Here is a 20,609-nt window from a genome sequence, read left to right as displayed (position 1 = left end):
TTAATTGTCTTTCTTTGTTAATTTATTTATAAAAAATCTATTTCAATTTATTCGCTTCATATTAATTTAATTGTCAGATGTTAAAAAAGCTTACTATTATCAAGAAAAAAAAATTTAAATAAAAGCATTTAATTTGTTAAAATAGAAAACAAATATAAAAGTATTTTATATAGCTTGTCCAAATATTAAGCTGAAAATTACTTTAAAATTTGTAATTAATTGAGTTTAAAAAAATATAATTATTATTAATTAAAAAAAAGAGTAAGATATATTTTAGCTAAAAAAAGAAAAATACTTTCCTGATTTAATTATGAAATATTCAGAAGTACAAAACGAAAAACTCTCATTACCTTAACTTACCTCTAATAAGGTAACTAAATTCATAGGGAAAGGTATCGTGAAGAATCTCAAACATGATAGAAGTCTTGAAATAGAAGCTAAGATTAAAAGCTTTTATAACTATCAAAATAGCTCAATAATGAAAGATTAATTTTATAATTCTGAGAAATAAATATAAAATTCAATTGCTGAAAATAATAATGGTTTTTCTTAAAAAAACAAAAAAAATGTACTATTTTTATTTAAATATATCTTTAAATCAAATATAATTAATTTATCATAAACTTAAACCTAAGTGTTTCCATCTACTCTAATTTAAAAAACTATAAGACAAGATATATTTTTCAATTTAAGTATAGGCATTAATTAGCACAAAAGTTTATTAATTATTTAATCAATTAATAAAAGTATTTTTACATTAATTAATAAAAATATTTTATATTTATCTATTAATAAAGACATAGTTTTTAATCAGTTTTAGCTTTGATGACAATTATAGATTGACATATGATTTTAGTGAAAATATATTTATTCTAGAAACTAAAGAACAAAACAGTTAAGAAAACACTTTAAAGGTAACTTGCTAAGATGCTGTTATTAATGTTTCAAGAAAAGAAGAAATATAGATAGAAGACTAAGAAATTATTGATGGATACATGTTAAAATTGAAAAAGAGTTAATATTCTACTATTAGAATTAAGCTTAGGAGGAACTATTAAAAAGAATTTATATAGATTAGCTTTAGTGAAGTCATTTAAGCGTAAAATAAACGTTTTGAGTATTAGAGTTAAAAGAGTGAAAAATAATAATAGCAGCAATACATTTTGGAAACTGTTTAATGCTTTGTAAATTGTTATTTTGCCAATAAATTGACCAAACAAATCTAAAACGAGCTCCTTTCTTATTTCTTTCAATAAAAATATCAACTTTTAATAGTTTATGAAATAGAAGCTGAAATGGTGGAGCTGTATGAATATTTCCATGAAATTGTAGAAAAAAAGGATACTCAGTTAATTTAGAAGAAAATAAATCTGTTTTATGAGTCTGTTAATTAGATAATTTGCTGGTCTGGTTTGAACAGATATTAACACCCAGCCATACTAGGTGGATATTTGATTTTTAAATAATGAGAAAAAAATACAAAAAAAAACAATATAACTTTTATTTATCAATTATTTATTTATGTGTATGCATTTAATATATTAATTAAGGATCAGTTTTGTTTTTACTATTATTTCTTTCCAGTATTACTTCAATTTCAAAAATAAGATAAAATATATTCATATTAATCTTATAAATGGAGAAGCTTGTTTATTTTACAAAAAAATTTCAAAATTCCATATAATTTTATGTGATTAAATACTAAATCTAATTCATTAAAGGCATATAATATCTAATTATTAAGAAATTTTAGTTACTTGGTTTTTCTTTGTAATCATTTTTTAATGCTAATACAATTAATAATAAATAAAAAATAAGTTTTAGAATGAATTTAAGTCAATAAATTTTTTAAAATTACTATTTTATTATCTATAATTAAAAGTAATAATTGTATTTTCAATTAAAATCAATCTACTTTTACTAATAAGTTAATTAAAATATTTAAAAGATAACATTTTTTTTTCAAAAAACATTCATTGCATAATTTTATCTATTGATTTATAAATAAATATTCAATACATACTATCAAATATTACTAAAATTTTTTTCCATAGTTTAATTTCAATAACTAGCTAGATATAATTAAATAAGTTAGTTATTAATTTATGAATGCTTCATTTTTACTTTAATAAAATATTATTTAATTCATTAATTTATGTTTTCATTTTTTTTAATTTCAAGAAAGCAAGCATAAATAAAAAGCGAATAAAAAAATATCTAAATATTAATAAATAATATACCGTAGGTACTCTTGTATAAGGAGGGTCCAACAATAACTTATTTCCAAATTTTACTCTCCACAAAAGGGAACCTAGAAAGTGTCTCATTGATTAAATATAGTATTGATTTAAATAATTTACAGTAAATATAAATGATATTTTTTTAATCATTTGAATAGCATATTTCTACTTAATTTTTAATTTTTCAAGTTTTCTTGCTAACACTTAAAATTAAAAATGTATTTTCCTATTTAGCACTATTATCGAGTATGTTTATGTATTTTTATTCAATTTTTAAATAACTTTTAAAATGATTGAAAAATAATTTTATGAAAGTAAAGATTTTGTTTGAAATAAGTAATGTGTTACTAGTTTTAGTGAAGGAAAAAGCAGCGCTTTAAAAATTAATTTTTTATTAATCGATTTAGGGAAATCATTAAAATAGAAGAATAAAGACAAAAATAGTTAAAAGTAACATGCAAAAAGAGTTTATTTAACAGCATTAATTTATTTATTGTTTATTTAGTCTATTTCATTAAATTTCTAATGATTCTATTTGTCTATTAATAGATAGATATCAATTCAATAAATACTTCTTTCTACTTCTATTTTTTTGGTAAAAATCCTATTTACCTTCTTTACTGAAGTTATAATTTCTCTGTAAGCAAAAGCACTTTTGTAAGCAAATAATATTTTACTAATATCCATTGATGTTTTTATAACCATAAATTTATATTTTATAATAGTCATAAGGATCTTTACGCATTTGTTGGAGAATGCAATTTCATTAACATTTTAATTAAATAACATTCAAGTGCTTTAAAGGAAAGTTATTAGATTTCCAATTAAATATGAAGGATAACAAACATGTTCTTTAATTTAAATGAAAGTATATCTAAATATTTATTAATAAGCCTTATTCCTGATCTGTCAAAATATCTTAAAAATTTTTTTTTTATGAAAATATTTAGCTTTACAATTATAAACGTCAATATTTTAATAAAAAAAGGTGTAAACTAATTAAAAAGAATTTAGAAAAAGTTTTTCTATTTGCTCTAATTTTTGAAAACGATTTAATTTGAATGTCCTTTATAAACTCTGGCCATTGAAATATTTGATAAATCTAATAGCCATTGTTTCGTTTAGTTTTTAATATGGACTAAAATTAAAAAAATATCAGCTAAATTTACTGTTTAAATTTTTTGTAAGTTTTATGGCAGCAGAAAATATATTTCAGGAAGGAAAACTTTTTGAGATAAAATGAAATTATTTATTACTGAATCTTAAATTTCTGTTTTTCAATCAACGTTTTTATATAATTTAGAATTAGAATTAGCAAATACTATTAGAAACGAAATAAATTAAGAGTAAATGGTATGAATACAGTAACTCATTTGTTAATTTGTTTGTTTGTTTGTTCTACCAAAAAAGCATCTAATTAGTTTATAACTATTAACAATCTATCTATCTTTCTTTATTCACTCTAATTCGTGTTTAGATTCACTAGATATACTAATTCGTTCTACTATTATAAAAATTTAAATTTATTGTGGCAATACAAGTAAAATTATTATTAGGTTACAAATGTATGTTTAAATACACAATTTACTAATAATTATATCTATTTTTAAAAATAAATCCATTAAAAGTATCTCTTTTGATTCTAAATATAAGACTCTCATTGATATTCTGAAAATATTTGATCAGACAGAGAAATATTTGAAATGCTTAAATTAATAAAAAGTACTGAACTAATAAATCAACTAAATATAGTCAAATTAATTATTGATTATTAAGATAATAATAATAATTTAAATCCAGTACAATTCATACATGATCTTTATGAATGAGTCTTTGTGCAAATAACAAATAAATAAATAAATTCAATTTATTATAACATAAAATTACTCTAAAATGTGAAGAATTGTACATTTATTCTTTTATTACTTCTTAAAAATCTATTTTTATAATTTTATTTAATATTATGATTGCTATTTCTTTTTAAATCATTTGATTTTCATATTTATTTAAAACGCATCAGCTTACTTCTTAAGCACTAATATTTACTATTCTATGAAAATTAATATCAATCTATCAATACGGAAATTTACATTATTATATTTACAATAAATATATTCATAAAATTCTTTTATATATCATTTTTAGCATATATTAGAAATTATAAATTCTATTTTTATATTTTTGCTAATAATTTAAAATAAAAATTTGAATGTAAATAATAAATTTAGTTTATAATGTAACAATTAAGATTCATAATGAATCAATAAATATAATATTTTATATTCTCTAATAATAATATTTTAAAATCCATTTATCCTTTCATGCAATATATAACAATAATTTTGTTATTATTTAATTAATCAATAGGTTATTTATACTTTATTATTTTATGATGCATTCTTTAATTGTTAAATTATGTGTGCTTGTTTAATAACCTGATATCATCAATATGTTAGACTCATCTAAAATAATTGTTAGTAAATATAAAAAAATATTCAAATAACATTTATTTTAATGAATATTATAAATTAAACAGCTCACTCTAAACACTTTTTGGCATTTTACAAGTTTTTACTATTAAATTAAAGCTATGAAATACAATAAATTAACATCATTCATTTCAGTAAAGGTAAGATGAAGGATTTAGTTTGTGATTGCTAATAAATTAAAATGAGTTTTATGTAAACTTTAAAGTAAAAAAAATTACATACATAGAATTGTCAAATTTTAAGTAATCAAAAGAGAAATTGCTAGGGAAATTTTGAATAGAGAAAGCTTTTTTTTTTACTTATTAGTTATTAAACCTAAACTGCTATCTATACTGGTAGCTTGCTCTAACTTCAGAGCGAAATCTTAGCTAGCTGCCTCAACTGTAGCTGTAAATTTGTAAGAATTAATTGGATTGTTAACTCATTTTTTATTACTTTTATTCCAGTTTTACTAATATTTTAAGTTTTATATCAATGTACCATAAGTAAGTAAAATATGATTAGCAAAGATACCTTAATTTAGAATTATTATTTTCAAAAAGATCATTTCAGCACTTTTGAGAAAAAATATATCCTAATGAACGAGTAAATGAAAATAGAAAAAAAAAGGAAAAGCTTTTATAAGACTTAATTAAATTAATTAATGAGAAGTTTTTAATTACAGATAATTGATTGTGATCGGTATCTTTAGTTAGCAAGATAGATAGATAGACAGATCATCTGGAATTACTTTCAAAATCTCCTGAAACATTTCAAGTAAAATTATAATTAATTAATTAATCAATCAAACATTTAAAAACATATTTAAAAAATAAAAACCATCGATATTAAAAAAAACTCATTAACAAAACTTAACAAACAAACAAAGAAACAAAATACACAAATTGAAAATAAACTCAATTATCAATCAAAATCTTTACTGCTTTTCTTTCTTGAAATAAAAAGACTCCAAACAAAAATTTAAATCTCCTTCTTCTGAATAACTACCAACTCAATATTGAACTTCGTAAATTGAAATGAGCTTTGAATACAAAGAAATTATCAAGAAATTAAATGGATAAACCATTCTTATCATAGACAACGATAGAAGTAACATAAATTAATTCAAAGGAATGCTTGAACCCAGTACAAGAGTTTATAGCTCCGAAGAGCAATCTCATGCTATCAACATGATCCATAAAGTTAAGCCAAACATTATTTTAATCAACGGTGACAGCGAGAGATCCGAAAAATTCAATGGATTAGAAATCAGCTAAGCAATTAAATAGCTCGAAGCTTTCACTTTAATCCCTACTATTCCTGTTATGCTCTACCTTAATAATAACACTGCTATTTCACAATAAAAATATAAAACAAGCTCAGCAGATATTTTAATGGTGAAACCAATTTCTGAGAGAAACTTTATTGAAAACCTCTCAAAGCATGAGTTCTATAGCTTCATTGTTTAAAACTGAGGAAAATAAAAGAATTACATCGATCTGTATTAATTATTTAAAAACTGTTTATAAATTGAAAAAATTAATTAAAAATCAAACAAAGCAAAAACCAACTTTATTTATACTATCACATATTACTATAATAACTCTAAAGGAATATCTATCTATATAAATAATAACTCGATCAATTAAAAAGATTGGTAATAAAAATTTACCTTAATATAAATACATTTTAACAATTGTAAATATTCTATCTTTATATAATAATCAATATTTATATATTTACATTTATGTAAATGAAATTATTACATTCTTCAAAAAAATAATCAACTGAATAACATCTATCTATTTATCTTAACTTCTTCTATATTTATTTTCTTAATTTCGAAAAGTGGCTCAATAAAAATTAATTTATATAATAATATAGAGTAAATTTTATTATAATCTTTAATTTACTAAATTAGCTTTTTTAAAAAACTAATTCTTAAATTGTTACACAATTAATATCAATTTTAATTTTTTTAACAATTAATCTTTCATTTAAAATATTTTTTACATCCCTTTCATTAATAATATTTATAATTAAATTATAAACATTTCTTTTTAGTATTAGCACAGCCAAAATCTAAATAATTATTACCTAATTCATCTATTGTTAATATTTTGCTTTAATTTTAAATAGATTTTTTTATGTATACTTCTTAAATCCAATAGCAATTAATTTGTAAGCTTTAATAGAATAAGCAATATTAAATGTATGTTTTTCAAATAAATAAAACAGAAATTCACACATTTAATAAAAAATAACCATTTTACAAAAAAAAATAAAAAGAGATACTTAATTAATGTGTTTGATTTTTATTTTCTGTTACGTCTCTTTAATTTAGAATAAATAAATAAAGAAAATTTCTCTTTAAATTTTCTATTTATAGTTTTTTTATAATATAAATCTTTATTTAAAGATTTATTTCCACAAAATCTGTTTAAAGAAAGATAAGTGTCTTGTTATTATTAAGAATTATTAAAGATTGAAATTGAGAAGTCATAGATTTACTTTATAAAAAATATATTGGGAACATATTTGGATTATATATTAATAGCAAATTCATTTTGCCAACTTACAAATTATGATAAATTATTGATATTTATTAAAACTTTTCTACACTTTTATGACTTCAAATTCAGAACTATTTTAATTAAATTGAGATTTTGATATTTTATGATAAAAATTTCACAATTTTTTTGATCATTTTGTCATTTTTAAATTTTTTGATACAAGCATTCAATATTGTGTTACATAGATTCTGATTTTTTTTTTTATTACATATTTTGATATAGATTCGAATTATAGTTATTTCAATTACAGATTTTAATGATTTATTTCCTATTGCTTGCTTTATTGATAATAAAATAACTTATTTGACTTGATTACCCTAGGTAAAAGTTAATTCATCAAGTTTTGTAAACTATTTTTAGAATTTAAAAAGAGTAATCTGCTTTTTTTACAATTTAAAATTTTATTTAAAGTTAGAATAGATTAAATTAAATTAACATTATAAGAAACTCTAATTTAGCGCCTTTTGTTTTCGTATCTTTGAGTAAAATTATTAATAAAAAATTTTTTTAAATAAATACATTTAAAACCATTAATAAGCTTTTATTAACCTAATATTGATTGTATTTTAATATTTTACGTGTTTTGGTGGTAGTAGATCGATTTTTTATTTTATTGGTAATAAATTGCTTGAAGCATATAAAAAGAAATATAAACAGAAATAAATTCGTAGATTTATTAATATAATACTTGAATCTCTTTTACTTAAATTACATAAATAGGTATTGATAAAATTTCATTTTACACATTAATATCCATCAGATGAAATAAGATAGTCTATGAAAGTGTCATAAAAATTGAATTAAATAAGCTTAGAATAATCATCAACCATATATATCAACATAGCTTTGAATTTTTATAATACTTAGCCATATTATATTAAAAATAATTAAAAAATCATGATTCAATTAAAAAATGCAAATATTTATTGAAATTTAGAAATGTAATTAATTTAATTTAACTGTAAATCTTTTAATTAATCATGTAATTTTTTGTTTTTCAAACAGTTAATTTATAATAATTTTGTTTACGTTTAAAACGCAGTATATATCTATCTATTTTTAAAATTTTTGGTGTAAACTTATTTTTTTGGATTTATGGATGTTCAAGAATTAAAATCATAATCTGATCACCAAGTTAACATTCAAGCGTTGAATTGAATTTAATTTGTTTTTAATTAATGTAAGTTACTCGAGTGACTATATAAAAATTACAACTAGTTTATAACTTACGAAAATATGTAATCTATCATTAACCTAATTCAAAAAAAATTATTTTTATATTGAAAGAAAAACTCAAGAAAAAGCAAAGAATACTAAAAGTTCGTTTATATTAAAATAAATTTGATCCATCTGATAATTAATTTTTGAGATATTTATTTAATTAGTAAAAATATAAAAAATAGATAATAAATAATATAATCAATTAATAATTAAATTTTTAAGAATAATAATTTTCTTATTTTTATTTTATTAATAAATTATTTTTATAATTATGAATATTTAGAAGTTTATCAATAGTTTAAGCATCAAGGAATATTATATTTCTTTCTTTAAAGTAAAAAAATGAATTTGAGATTATTTATTATTTATCTTGAGAAATATACCTAAATTAATTTTTAGCAACATTTAAAAAGTGATTTAAATAAAATATTAAGATGGAAAAAATGTCTTTAAAGTATAAATAATAAACAAAAGATTCATTTTTCCCTTAATGCTTATAAGTATAATATTTATTTTTTCACATTACAAAGCAATCTTTTTATCTAGATTTAATTTATATACTGATCTACCTATAGATAAGTATAATATAAAGAAGAATTTTGTTTTTTATTAAGTTAATAATTAAATTTAAAGTATAAATTAAAAATAATAGACTATGGTTTATTTAATTACGCTTGTCTTATATTATGAATATCTTAAATTTAATTTTCTATAAAAAAAACAAAATTATTTTATAATCAATAAGACTTAAATATCAAATCAAATTTTAAAAAAATAAAATACTATAAAATTTATTTCTTTGTCATCACTGCTTACTTCAAAAATTATATTTTTTTAATGAACATATTAATATTATTTTTTAAAAAACTTTTAAAAAATGTTCTTATTGTTTTTTAATAAATTATATTACATTTTTGAAAATAATTTCATTTTATATAAAAGGCCTTAAGTGTAGAGATATCAATGAATAATTAAAAAAATAAGTTATTTATCTTACCAATTTAACAATAAAATTATATATTTGATATATTTTTTTGATTGATTGACTGGTATTTATTTATCTGACTTATTATTTTGATGAAATTTTTCTATTGTTAAAAATACTTGAAATATTTATTATTTTAAATAATTTGATTTCTATTAAAAACATTAAATTTACAATTCTGATTAAACAAACATAAAAATTCAATTAGTATTTAATTAATTTATGTGATTAAAAATGCAGTGTTTTGTTAACAATAATATATTTATTAGATATTATCTCAAAGATTTTTTTTATTATAATAATTAATTTGAAACAACTAAATTCAATAAAGTTTTTATCGTTTTGATACACAAGTAGGTATATAGCTAGATATTAATTATTTCATTTAAATGGACGACATCAATAAAAAAGTAACAACTAGCAAGCCAAGCAATGTGATTTTTAACACCTAAACAAGAGGTTATTGCCCAGGCTATTTATCTCCTCATAATTAGATTTCTAAGAAAGGACTTATAGTACTTTAGGAGTGGTGGGGTATGAATGAATCTATTTGTTTATTAGCAGATGAATTTGCTCATTAAGGATTCAAAGTTTTAGTTCCCGATCTTTATAGAGGAAAAGTAGCTAAAAGCCATGAAGTAAATCATTGAATAAATATTCTGATTTATAAGAATTTTAGCTATTGAATTTTATTTAAAAAAAAGGAAGCAGGACATTTGTTAACTGGTTTAGATTGGAAAGGAGCAATAGAAGATATTGCACACGCTTTATAGTATCTTATAAAATTACAGGGTTGCACTTCTGTCGGAATCACAGGTACTAATTACATTTTAGATGCTATGACACTATTCATTTTATATTTTATTTCAATTCATTTTAAATTTAAAAAATAATTATAGGTTTTTGTATGGGCGGAGCATTGACATTAGCAAGTCTCTCTGCAATTGAGGGTTTTTCTTGTGGAAGCCCTTTTTATGGTATTTGCGATCAATAAACATTCCCTGTTACTAACATTAGAGTTCCTGTTCTCGCTCACTTTGGTGAAGATGATAGTATGGTTGGATTCTCAGATGTTGAAAGTGCCAAAGCTTTAAAGTTAAAAGCACATGAAGCCTCAGTAGACTTTAGATTAAGGTAATAAAATTTATTTAAATCTTCAAGATATCTATCTATCTCTTTTAGTTAACACAAATATAATTCTTTTAATAAATTAAAAAAAGAACATACCCCTAAGCAGGACATGCCTTTATGAGAAAAGAATCTAAAACATATTAACCATAAGCTGCAGCAGCTGCATTCAAAGAAACTGTTGAATTCTTTTAGCAATTATTAAAATGAAAGATTGTTAATTAGAATTTGATTATTTTTAAATTAGGTTTTTTATATTTCTCAAGCATTTGTTAATACTTAATAGATAGATTAATAATTTTATTATCTTTAATCAAAATATAAAAAATAGTTTTTCAAATAATTTTCATATCATCTTAATTTATCTTAAAAATGAAATTACATCTTTAAAAGTTAAAATTTTTCATTAATAAATATTTAATATTTTTAAACACAAAAAAATATGTGTAAATAACACTCTAAAATTTAAATAAAATAATCGATATTAAAACAGTATAAATACTTATATATAAAACAACAATGTTAATTAAAAAGATTTTATGCTATTAAATAAAAAGTTTTGGAATAATAATTACTATTAAATGTTAAAGCAGCAAATAAAATTAAAAATAAAAACAGCAAAAATGCCTTAAATAATAAATTTAATGATAAAATAGAAATAGTAAACATATAAATAATAAATTTATTTAAATTCTAAAAGAGAGAAATACTCAAAAATTAATACTAAAATAATGAAATAATATGCAAAAAGGATTAGATTGTGATTGATATTATTATTTATTCTTTAAAATAGTATTTAATCAAACAAATAAAAGGATTTAAAATACTTTTATAACAATAAATCAATGTATTCAATATAAAAAAATATCTTTAAAGAACAAAACTATAAACATAAATTTAAAAAAATTAAATTATTAAAGATCTTTAAAAATAAATAAGAGTTAGTTTAATATGAATAAAATTGTTAATATAAATTAGAAATATATGTATCATATATTAGAAAAAATGATAATTAATAAGAATATTGATGAATGTATTGATGGATGGATGGATATATGTGTAATAATTGAATTGAAATATGTGAACCAATTTATTTAATTATATTTACATAGTTTATTTGTTTTTTGTTTGAGAATATTTTTAAAAACTCTTCTTTTTTAAATTAATTTGCTTAATTTTTGGTATTTATTAACTCTAGTTATAAATAGGTATGTTTATTTCTAATTTAATCTGTAATCTATCTAGCAAATTAAGTTCATAATTACTTAAATATATTTTCAGCTAACTTATTTGCTTAGTTTTGGATTTTAAAGATTATCTTTTTAATCTTAGAATATATAAAAGTTTGAAAAACAATTCACCTAATTTATTTTTTCAAATATTGAGCAATTAATTATAAAATTGTTATTAAAATTATTTATTTTTGAGGGTTTTAGTTCTTTAGCTATCTAATGTGTGCGTGGGTGGTTTTGTTTGCAAGTAGGCCCTAAAATATTAATTTTATGATAATTCCTTTAAATTTTCTGTTTCTATCATCAAGAGTAAATAAAAATGTTTTATTGATTTGAATTATTTTCATAAAAAAAGCTATTCATTGTTTAATTTTTATCTAAATAAGAGTTTTGTTATTGATTGTTTTGGAAAGACATCTTTTTGGTACTATTTAAGCATTGGGAATCAGGGATCATAGACGTATTATCAAAATCAAAGTCGTCACAATGTGATTATATCAAATTAAATTAACTTTCAATTTAGTTTTAATTATTTTTAAACTGCTTGTTAAATTATAAAGAAAATTATTAATTTGAGGAATCGAAACTGTCATCGTAAGATTTTGTATTTTAAGTTGATTGATTTTTAGAAATACTCTATAGCTATTGATAAAAAGATCTTATATATAACTTAATTGAGCAGTCTCGAGGAATCTAATATTCCTTCATAGCTGTATAATTATGAAGTTCCTTTGTGTAGTAAAAGAGCTTTTGTTCTAGAGGTGGAACTCCGGTTTTTTCAAAAATAAGGATTTTTATTTATAGGACAGAAGAGGAAATATTGAATTATAATGGTAAGCTTTTCCCATTAGTCAGAATAATAAATATTTAACTTAGTTACTTGGGTTCTATCTAGTTCTAAATAGATTTTTATTATATAGCCTAAGAATAGATTTGCATTTGATTTTCACTAATTTGCTTTTGCAGTTAGTAGTTAGGGCAGGTAGACAGATGTTGGTGGTATTGCATTTCGTAGATATTAAAATGCATTTGATTGCAGAGATTATTCATAGCATTTTTTTCTGTAAACTACTATGATAACATTTATTCATTGTTTCTTTAATGATGCTTTTAGCTAAATATTGTGTTTGGATGATACTGGTTCTAAATTATTTTTTGAGTTTGGTAGGAGTTATAGTAATAGGGAGAAGATGATGAATAAGAAGATGGAGATGGAGAAGATGCGCTTGATGATGAGCAAGAATATGAAATAGAATAGCAAGATGGAGAAGAATTAGAAAATAGTGGTAAATCTTCATCGTTGGTGAAGTAATTTCCATTGTTAAAATGAGTGAATGCATTATTTTGAGAGTAGTTATTGTTTATTATTGAAATTGCTTAGCTGCAACTGCATGGTAGTGGCTATACTTCGTTTTATTTTTGCTAATTCTAAGTATCAATACTCTTAATCTGATTTTTCAAGCTATTGATGAAATTCTCTAACTCATTTCTCATAATAATCATTTCAGAAGTTATTTGTGATCCCTATTCCACTTGTATAAATGCATTATACTCTTTTAGCTTTGAGTCCATATACTAAATGAATTTTTGTCTATAGTTCCAAACTTATTCAGTGATTTGCTTGCATAAATCGTCAATTTGCATTCTGTATGTCTTAATTTGATTTGTAAGATTTGATGAACTATCTTAGTTTGCCTTATTGATTAACTACTTGCTAAACACCTTTTTCTTTTCTTTTAACTAATTCTAATCATCAAATTAGCTGGATGGTTATTCTTAAATAATCTACATATCATCGGAATAATATTAGTCACACTCACTTAAAAACAAGGAGTTGTGGTTAAAATGAGAGTTGTTAACATTGAAGCACTTATAACAACATTTCATATTGTTACAAGTTAGACAAACAGCATTTAAAAATATCTTGTGTTTAGCACATCTTTCATCTTCTTCAGCCTCGTTCATTTCTTCTTAAAAAATACTAGTTTTAGTAACAAATTTATGAAATTTTTATTTCAGCTAGTTCTGTAATAGAGTTTGTTGTCCTACAAGTGAATAAAACAACTTTCAGACGATGACTATGCTGATGATATATATATACTTTATGTTAATTTCAAATTTTCTTTAAACTCCAAATATTCTAAATTATCTATTGATTAAAAGAAAGCACTGATTGAATAAATAAAAGATTAATAATTATTGCTAGAGTGCACGTTTGTATAGGAAGTCTTAGAAAAGCTTATAGGTGGATAAATCTAATATATTTCTTTATTTGCTTGTTTATTTATTTTTCTCCTTGCTTTTCCTAGCTAATCCTCAAATATTTTGATAATCACTTTCTTTCTAATTAAATGCAAATATTATTATTTATTTTTTATTAGTTAATCAGATTAATTAATACTCGCTTTCCCTTTCTATTCTCAATATAACTAAAGAAGTATAGATAGATAGATAGATAGATCTCAATCTTTTTTTAGAACTTCTTTCTTTGCTTTTTTTTCTGTCATTCTTCTATTTTTAATTAATAGTGAATGGACTGGCAAGCAAAATATATTAAATTTTGACTAAAAAAAAGCATTTATTAAAATTTGCCGCTATTCCATAACATCTAAATTTTAGAGCAATAGACCAAATTTGTTAAACAAATTAAAGAAAATTTTATAGCACATGAAATCTAGTTTTTTATAAAAATAATCATTTTATAGAATTAAAATTACCATTTAAAAAGATTGAACTACATTAGTTAATCTCTAAGTTCATTTTAATATTTGATGACAATAATTGTAAGATAAAAAAGTTATCACAAAAAAGCTTTTTAGGAAAAAAAAAAAAATACTTTTATAAGTTTTAAAGTTATTCTTGATTCTAATTTTATTCGTATTGGCGCAAAAAAGAAAATTGTTATAAATTATTGAATTATTATTTATTTATCTTTTAAATATAGTTAATCCATTTTTGATTAATAATCGTGGTGACTGAAAAAAAGCAAAGATAGATAGATAACTTATTAGATAAAATATTTATTTTATACTAAAAAAGTGTCTTATTAAGAAAGTAATTAAAGTTTTTTTTCATTTTTAATTAAATTTTTGAAAATCATAAATAATATTCTATCAAGTTTAATATTTAATCCAAGTTGCGTTTGTTATAATTAACAAATCAAATTAATATTCGTAGTTACTAACAAACACGATTAATTAATTAATTTATTATCTTGATTAAAATAATTGTCTGCTTTTAGATATTGTTGTGTGAAGAAGAAATCTTACAATAAAAATTTTTAAATTAAATAAATATTTGAATTAGTTTTTATTTAATAATATGATCGCAAGCATATTTTGCATTTGAATATTTTTGCAAATGAATAAATATAAATATATAATTGATAAAATACATGAATAAAAAGATTAAATAAATTTATTTGAGTTAATTCTAGCTGATGTGTACGATTATTTGATGTTAGTAGATATTTAATTTGAATAAGTTGATTTTATTTTGATCTTTTAATTGAAATTAGTAGTTTTATAAAAAAGATTAAGGTAGATCAAAGATGGTGATATAAACTATAGAAATGCGATTATGAGTTATCAAGCAACTCTTTTGGGCTTCCTTATTCTAGAATTTCTCCTTAATTGAGGAAGATCACTCTGTCGAAGTTCATAACATTTGTAATTTTGTGAGCAATAAATATAACCTATTTTTAATATTTAAATTATTAATAAAGTTTTGTTATAATTTTAGAAAGTAATAAATTTCATTGATATTCATGAAATAATTTCTTTATTGACTAAAATTATCTTATTCAAATTTGTTGATATAATAATAATTAATGATATTAAGTAAATTTTATTTACGGTAGATTTAGTTTTGAACAAAAAGTTCTATAAGATATTTTCATTTTTTTCATCAATACTTGAGTTTGCTTCATCAAACAGTATAATTTTTCTCTATTAGATTAATGCTCTAACTAGAGAAATTACTTATTTTTCTCCCTATGATAGATTCTTTCCTGATTCTTCTAGATGAGTGTCTAAACTAAGATGATTCATTGTAAGAATATCATCTAATTCCAGTTTCTTGATGAGGTCAAGCAATTCTTCGTTTGTATATTTGTCAAGAGGGTCTATATTTTATTTTACAGTGCCTTCAAATACGATACTATCTTGCATTATGATAGATATGTTATCTCTTATTTATCCGCCGCCAAGTTCCATGTCATCAAATAGCACTTTCTGAATTATTTCAAAAGATAAATTTAAGTTAAAAAATATATTTATGATATTATATTTTATTTACTCCTGAAGTGTGGTATAAAAGATCTAAGATAGATAGCAAGATTGTTGATTTTCCTGAACCAGTTCTACCAACAATACACACCTTTTCTCCTGGAGATATGCTGATGTTCAAATTTTTTAGGGCTTTTTACTGTTAGACATATTCTGCAGTGAAATTGACAAATTTAAGTCCTCCTTTAATCTCTATTTTATTGTCTGATGGAGTTTAAATTTTATTTTTTTATTCTTCTTATTATAAATTTGTCAAATCGTTAAAAGACTTAATCTCTTTTAGGAAATCATTGCATTTCTGATATGATTGCATAGAGTCTTAAATTTCATTAATTGATTTAACCAAACTGATAATGTAAAAGTCTATGTTAATTGCAAATGTAATTTTTGGACCTATTGATAAAGGGTCATCACTCTATAAAGTAAAGAAGAAAGAAAAGAGATTGAACATAAATCCAAATGAGCTTATAAAAAGATCATGATAGAATTTCTTTTTAATTTATATGTCTCTCCACAATTATTAATTTTCCTATAGATGAACATATTCATTTAAGATAAACTATTAGATTCCATAGGCTCTAATATAGCAAAGACCTTGTAAGCATTGATTGCTATAGTTTATTAGAGGTCCGCTTAATTCTTTCAATTTCTTTTAGATTTGCTTTAAATCCTCTACATTCTTTTAGGCTATTTTGTATCCAAAATAAAGATAGGTGCACATAGCTATCAAAATAGAAGGTTCTTTTGTTCCCATCAAGCTTAAGAGGACATTAACTATATTAATAAAATATAATTTTAATATGTTTGACAAATTTTATTTTGATAATAAATACAATTAGAAAAGATACTTAAAAAATTAATGTTGATTGTATTATTTATTTTAGTAGAATAAAAAAATTAATTAAAAAAATATTACTTATGATACCAAAGAAGTAGAAGTAGAATGCTGGTATTTGTAGGTTGAGCTTATGGTCTAGGTTGGAAATTTATATAGAAAGAATATCTTAGATTTTGGATGGTGTAACAGTTTGATTGATGTAGAGTTGATAGTGAGATTTAAGAGTTATATCAGTGATTTCTTGGTGGATTTTCTTTGAAGATACAAGGCATAGTACATCAATGAAGTATTTTCTAAGACATTAACCAGCATTATCTAGCAGAAGAATGAAAATAAGAGTAAAGATGTATGTGTTTTAGGAAAACAACTTGCTATCCCAGTATTTTAATACTTGAGTTTAGGCCAAATCAAGTATGCTGTAGATAAAAACACTCAAAGTGGCAAGTACTAAATACTTTCTACCTTAGATATCCTCCTTCGTGTATTACTAGAATAGGTCAAATGTTTGCTTGAATTTGCATTACTGTATTGAGTTTCTTCTTCTTATTTGTATCACTTTCTCTAAATCTCCCTCGCTTTCATCGAATTTTATGTTTCTTTTTTAAAGCTTTACTTGAGTTAGCTTGCTTTTGTTGACAGCTTCGAATGAATCATCTAAAGTGCTAGCAAGATCAAAAGAAGATTAAAGACTATTATTTGATGATAAAATGCTGTTATTATTAGCCTCATGTTTTGGGGATTGGTTGTATTCTATGGCATCCAATGTACCGTCTTACTTTAGTTTAACAAGAATATCAGCATGTCTCTCAATGAATTGATTTTCATTTATTGAAATTATTATGATACGATCTTATTTAAAATACTTAACAATATTGTAGATGCAGTTTTTCATAACTTTCTTATCTAAAGCACTGAAGCTGTCATCCAATAAAATCAAAGACTTGCTATTTTGATAGAATGCACGAGCAATATTGATTCTTTGCTTTTAGCCTCCACTGAGATTATCACTGCGCTAGCTGATGATTTAATTAAAGTCCTTTATGTCTTTGTCAAGATCAAAACAAGAAACTACAAGGTCGAAGTATTCCTCATTGTATTCATTATCTAAAATAATATTTTCTTTGATTGATTTATTCATCATCCAGTTATCCTATCCAACATAAGCAATGTTTCTGTCTGAAATTACTTGTGACTTGTTATACTCACCTAACAACGATTTTAGGAACAAACTTTTTCCACAAGCTGTAGGGCCTTTGAGTACAATAATGTTATTTTTAGCAATATCCAACAAATTTAAGCTTACCCTCTTGGGCAGGAGATTATTATTTTAGTTATTGACTAATAGTCTGCTATTGTCTTCAATATTTTGATTTTGTTAAAAATCAGGTAAAGCTCTCTTGTCTAATGGTAAAATTTCTTCAATATCTAAAAAATCTTCAATTCTCTTAATATTTTGCAGAGAGTCTAAGTATTGACAAAGTAAAATAGGAAGCTAATTCAGGCATTATCTCACTATCCAGAATGATTGCTCTATTTAGTAAATTGAGTTCATATCGATAACCTAGTCATCATAAATGACATAGTAGAATAGAATAGTTGCAATTATAATTGGCTAAGCAAATTTCTTGAGGATAGCATTCCACTAACCATAATAGTTTTACAATTCTATCTATTCGATTTCTTTTTCCCTTATCTTATTTATCTTATTTAAATAAAATTCTTCTGAATTTGACCCTTTAATGTACTTGATTGAGTAATTCACATTTTGAATTATCCTATAACGTTCCTCTGATATCTTTTTTAATATTGCACTTACTGCTAACTACTTTTTGCTAAAGTAGAATGTTAGATAAGAGAGAACAATAATTAATGCTAAAACTATCATCCAAAAATCACCAGTTTTTTCTTTACTTTTAATTAGATTAGAAAAGTTAAAAATATAAATTTTTATAAGTTAAATTAAAATAGAAATCAATCTAAAAGAGCCAAAAATATAAATATATTTATTTATTTCTTTCATCTTGGTAAATATTTGTTAAATTATTTTAGTAAAGTTTATCTTGTCTGTGATTATTTTTTAAACTAAAAAATATTAGATTAGATCAGTATTTTTTAATTAAGTTAAGGGGTATTTTGGAAAAAAAAATTTGTGATTTTTATAATTTTGAGATGGATTTCCTGAATATTGATAAGAGAGTTATTTTTTATGAAGTTATAACATAAGTGAATTGATATGATAATAAATTGATATTTATTTCATAACAAAGAATATATTTATGGCTAATATGAAAGTTGGCTGGCTATTTTTATAATTTTTAGAGGGAGTTAATGAATTCTTATTTTTAAATAATTTTTAAGAAAATAGCTTTTATACTTTAGAATTAATTATTAAAAATTTTAGTACTGTAACTAATATCTTTAATTAAAAGAGTGTTTTTCTATTTTAATTATAATTGTAAAGATGTATTTAAGATGAATATTTTTAATAAAATTCTATACTAACTAATTAATTTTATAATTAAATTTTCATTGTATTCCTTCTATGTTAGACTATAGAGTAAAATTATTAGTTTTTTTTGAGTCAGCTAATAATTCAAGATTTTTTAGAACAATTTATTTATTTGAAATGCTTGATGCTGTAAATAAATGTAAAAATATTTATTTCTATTTAAAGAACGACAAATATCAAGTAGATATTGGAAATATTATTAGATATATTTGTTTTGTTTTTAATTAATTTAATTAATTAATTTATGAATGTATTTCATTCATTCCTCAATTTATTTCAAAATTACAAAATTGCACATGTTTTTATGTTTTTTGGCTAAATTAAAAAATTTAATGCTTACATCATTTCCATTGAAAAGGCTAGCTAGAGAGGGATCAGGCAAATATTACACAACTAATAGAAGTACTCTACTAATTTTGTGGACTCGTTGTTTATTAAGGAGCTTATACTACTCAAAGAATATTGCTTATTAAAATCTAAGTTTGTTTTCATACTCTTTTGTATGATCTTCTGTTAATACTCTATCACTAGTTAATTTCCTTTAGACCGCTATATGTATTCACTAAAAGATAGCAGGGAATGCTCAATGAATTTTGTTCCCGCTAATAAAACAGATATGGTTAGGATATCTTCGAAGCTTCTAAAAGGATATTTTGCTAGTGATAAAGTATCTTCTATGTATTTTTTATACTAAATTTTTGCTATTAGAGAGATGGCTAAGGGTAAAAAGCTGACAGCTAGCTAGTAAATATGCTTGGTTGTATATCTTTTAGTCATATCTGTGTTTTTATGAATTGACTTTGATGTGATAATTGGTATTTTTAAACTGTGGCTTTTAATGAATGGCTTTTTGTTCGTTTTTCTATGTTTTGTTATTCACTAAAGACTAGTCCTATAATACTATTTAGAGATATTACAAATGAATGAATGAGGAGACTATTTAGTTTTTGTAATAATCAATATGTTTTTTGTTTACCTTTTGATATATAAATTTAATTAATCAAATTCTAATAAATTCATATACATTTTTTTATTGATTTGATGAATAATTTATATTCTACCTCATTCCTTTCTTTGTTAATATTTATTTAATTTGTAATATCCTTTCTTTGGTGGGCATCAGCTGCTT

The 20,609-nt window shown here is 21.9% G+C and overlaps 6 protein-coding genes across 6 annotated transcripts; 2 read left to right on the top strand and 4 right to left on the bottom strand. All coding sequences in view use genetic code 6, as the record gives it.

The window, feature by feature from the left end:
* Positions 1–310: 310 nt before the first annotated feature.
* On the top strand, positions 311–1,469 carry TTHERM_00594140 (hypothetical protein; the record flags this gene model as incomplete). The annotated part of the gene is made up of 2 exons (XM_001011674.3): positions 311–568; positions 798–1,469. The coding sequence occupies 2 exons, from the start codon at positions 311–313 to the stop codon at positions 1,467–1,469; spliced, it is 930 nt and encodes a 309-aa protein (XP_001011674.1).
* A 3,090-nt stretch (positions 1,470–4,559) lies between these two features.
* Positions 4,560–4,800, bottom strand: TTHERM_000594139 (hypothetical protein; the record flags this gene model as incomplete). The annotated part of the gene is made up of 2 exons (XM_012796423.1): positions 4,560–4,702; positions 4,782–4,800. The coding sequence occupies 2 exons, from the start codon at positions 4,798–4,800 to the stop codon at positions 4,560–4,562; spliced, it is 162 nt and encodes a 53-aa protein (XP_012651877.1).
* A 306-nt stretch (positions 4,801–5,106) lies between these two features.
* On the bottom strand, positions 5,107–5,907 carry TTHERM_000594138 (hypothetical protein; the record flags this gene model as incomplete). The annotated part of the gene is made up of 3 exons (XM_012796422.1): positions 5,107–5,180; positions 5,243–5,471; positions 5,650–5,907. The coding sequence occupies 3 exons, from the start codon at positions 5,905–5,907 to the stop codon at positions 5,107–5,109; spliced, it is 561 nt and encodes a 186-aa protein (XP_012651876.1).
* A 3,969-nt stretch (positions 5,908–9,876) lies between these two features.
* TTHERM_00594110 (dienelactone hydrolase family protein) lies at positions 9,877–10,825 on the top strand (the record flags this gene model as incomplete). Its single annotated transcript, XM_001011671.3, has 4 exons — positions 9,877–10,125; positions 10,192–10,303; positions 10,387–10,621; positions 10,708–10,825. 4 exons carry the CDS (start codon positions 9,877–9,879, stop codon positions 10,823–10,825), a joined length of 714 nt encoding a protein of 237 aa, XP_001011671.1.
* A 1,325-nt stretch (positions 10,826–12,150) lies between these two features.
* Positions 12,151–13,812, bottom strand: TTHERM_00594100 (ubiquitin family protein; the record flags this gene model as incomplete). The annotated part of the gene is made up of 1 exon (XM_001011670.1): positions 12,151–13,812. One exon carries the CDS (start codon positions 13,810–13,812, stop codon positions 12,151–12,153), a length of 1,662 nt encoding a protein of 553 aa, XP_001011670.1.
* A 1,579-nt stretch (positions 13,813–15,391) lies between these two features.
* On the bottom strand, positions 15,392–20,257 carry TTHERM_00594090 (ABC transporter family protein; the record flags this gene model as incomplete). The annotated part of the gene is made up of 5 exons (XM_001011669.2): positions 15,392–15,541; positions 15,702–16,079; positions 16,144–16,907; positions 17,050–18,881; positions 19,821–20,257. 5 exons carry the CDS (start codon positions 20,255–20,257, stop codon positions 15,392–15,394), a joined length of 3,561 nt encoding a protein of 1,186 aa, XP_001011669.2.
* Between the last annotated feature and the right edge of the window lie 352 nt (positions 20,258–20,609).

Source organism: Tetrahymena thermophila, assembly GCF_000189635.1.
Source record: "Tetrahymena thermophila SB210 genomic scaffold scf_8254731, whole genome shotgun sequence".
Lineage (NCBI taxonomy): Eukaryota > Ciliophora > Oligohymenophorea > Hymenostomatida > Tetrahymenidae > Tetrahymena > Tetrahymena thermophila.
Note: the sequence above shows the minus strand (reverse complement) of the source record. Positions and strands in the feature narration are given on the sequence as shown.